Source organism: Benincasa hispida, chromosome 4, assembly GCF_009727055.1.
Source record: "Benincasa hispida cultivar B227 chromosome 4, ASM972705v1, whole genome shotgun sequence".
Classification (NCBI taxonomy): domain Eukaryota; kingdom Viridiplantae; phylum Streptophyta; class Magnoliopsida; order Cucurbitales; family Cucurbitaceae; genus Benincasa; species Benincasa hispida.
This window is the reverse complement of record NC_052352.1, coordinates 66,622,031-66,624,693: the sequence shown is the minus strand read 5'-3', so window position 1 is coordinate 66,624,693 and position 2,663 is coordinate 66,622,031. Positions and strand designations below refer to the sequence as shown.

At 34.7% G+C, this 2,663-nt stretch overlaps 1 protein-coding gene across 1 annotated transcript; it reads right to left on the bottom strand.

Moving 5' to 3' along the window:
• Positions 1-956: 956 nt before the first annotated feature.
• LOC120076617 lies at positions 957-2,270 on the bottom strand. The gene has a single exon (XM_039030496.1). The coding sequence runs from the start codon at positions 1,977-1,979 to the stop codon at positions 1,770-1,772; it is 210 nt and encodes a 69-aa protein (XP_038886424.1). The 5' UTR covers positions 1,980-2,270; the 3' UTR covers positions 957-1,769.
• Between the last annotated feature and the right edge of the window lie 393 nt (positions 2,271-2,663).

Sequence of the window (2,663 nt, the reverse complement as noted above, 5' to 3'; positions counted from 1 at the left end):
CCATCTCCCTTTGTTAATGGATCACATGATATTTAAAATATCACTTCCTCCACATATAAATAGGGTCATTGCCCACTTGAAAAAAAAAACACACATTGAGAAGGGAAAAAACTAAGTATAGTGAGCACAAGACCAAAAGAAAGATGGATTCAAGATGTGGAGCAAGAGGCTTTGTGAATGGCATGTTGGGTCCTCTCCATGGGGAAGCCATGGCTGGCAGCAGAAAGCCAAAGCCAGCAACCACCACGTCCAACGCTTCATCGTGTTTGAGTCAAGTTTCTTTTATGATTCATCACCAGGAAAAGGCGATGATGACTCCGTCGAACCATCGAGTTGTTCATGATCAAGCCATGAATAATGTTCACGAAGCGAACTTTTGGAACCGTTATGGTGTCGGTGTGGATGAACATATCGATCGAAAGGCAGCTATGTACATATCATCGGTGCAAGAACGCTTTAGGCTCGAAGGTCTAATTAATTGAAATATGAGGTGAAAGGGATCAAAAGTAAAATTACTGTCTTTCTTTTTTTAGTACAAGTACAACAATTATGAGCTGAGATATTGAATCTTTAATCTCTAAAGAGAGAGGTCCATTACTGTCTTCTTTGGTTGCAAGTGTTTGTAAATACTTAGTAATTTTATACTGTCTTCTTTTGGAAAAAAAAAAAAAAGTTCATACTATTTTAAGAATGATTAATAATAGAAATGTATAAAATATAGCTACGTACTTTACACTTTACGGGATTGTTTAATCCATCTAGAAGTTAAATATGTATGAGTTAAGAATCTAAAACTATAGACGCTAATTATTGACACTTTATTTTGTTCCCTTTTTTTTTCTTTTCTTCAAAAGAGAATTAGGTGGCATGTGGAAGAGTAATGATCAATTCGATTTAGTTTTAACTTAATCAATAATTGAATTCCATAACTACACATAAATATAATATATATATATATATATTTTGAAGTTACAAAATTAATTGACTAATGTAGATTCATTTGATTTGCTATGGTATATAAGTGTACACATACATACTAGCAAAGTTTGAAGGTCTAACAATGTGAAGTTTGTTAATTTTTTTCGAATGTAAACATCCTCAATCTGTCATCTTAAAGATGGTGCATCTTTTAGATTCATTATTCTTATACTAATGATTAAAGATGTCCATTTAAACACACGACGTTACATGCTCGACCTCGCCCGACAAATTAGTGCCCATACTGCCCGGGGGCACGAATAGCCGACCATATGCGGGCTTGCATGCTTACCACATGTGAGTGGTACTAAACAAATTATTAAAAATAAATCAAAGATGGAAAATTGTAAAACGAAGAGAAACCCTTCTGTTTCCCACTCATTTTTCCATAAATGATTACACGATGAAACGCCCTATATAGGCAGAGAAGGAAAACATAATTCTGAACTCACGCACAACAATAATACATAAAAGCCGGAAGACTACATCTCTCAAACAAAAGAATCAACACAGAACATAAAGATAGAGGAGATTCCTTGACCCCTCAACACTAACCTGAATTTAAAATTAGTACTTATAATGGTTACTTTGCATTGTGAGCAAGAATGTAGAACACTATTTGAACCGAAACTAATCAACAGGCATCCATATGTACTCAGACTATAGGTTTAGATTTATGGGATTGTAATAAGGGAAAGAGAAGTTTAAGAAAAACGGAGAGACAACAAGAACGAAAAACAGAGAGAAGAGGGAAGGTTATAAAGAAAGAAGAAAAGGGGGAGTTTTTGGTTTCAGCCAGAGGAAATATGAACGTCAATGGCGATGACAAAGATAGTGATGAGACCAAAGAAGATGATGGTGTGGACGAAGACGGAGATGGCGCTGGTCTGCATATTGAGGAACTGCACGACTCTGTTATTTCCGGGCAGCTGAAACAGAACACCTGGACTCAGAATTACGAACAGTACTACGGCTATAACAACAGGCCCCCAATCTCCCATTTTCCAAACCCAGCTTTGTTTTGATGCTAATGGGATTCGAACAGTTTATGTATATAAATAAATGTGAAATGGGAATTGTTGGCCGTTTTGGGTTCTCTGTTTAAAGGAAATGACATTTACTTAATGCCGCTTCGATACTTACGAGCACCGTTGGGAGTGATGGGATTTGTCTCTTTCAGGCCGCCGGCACGGCGGTTTAGACTCAGCCTCAGACCACTTCAAATTTTCTCATGGAGTCTTCACGTTTTTCATATATGGTCAAGGATTAAAATATGGTTCTCCATGTCTATATCCATACGAATAATTACCTGCAAATATTTTTTTTTAAATAACAAAAATTATTTAAATTAATAATTGAGTTAATTTTAGTCTAGCGTGAGCTTACTTTATTGGAATGTACTTACAAAATCTTTCATCTTCGAAATTATGTTTTACAACAAATAAATAATTAAAAAAAGTTGTTTTTAGTTTCAATCCAAGGTTTTTTTTTTTTTTTTTTTTCTAGTAAACAAAACAGTCAGAATTACAGAACCAAAGAGGCCATATCCGTGTCAGCTAAACAACAAAACCAATAAAGTATCTGTTGGAAGGGGGCTTAAATTCTAAACTTAACGTATTTGATATATTTAGGCGGATTTTTATTTTTGAAAATTAAACATATATTCTTTCTATTTCTTATAATAA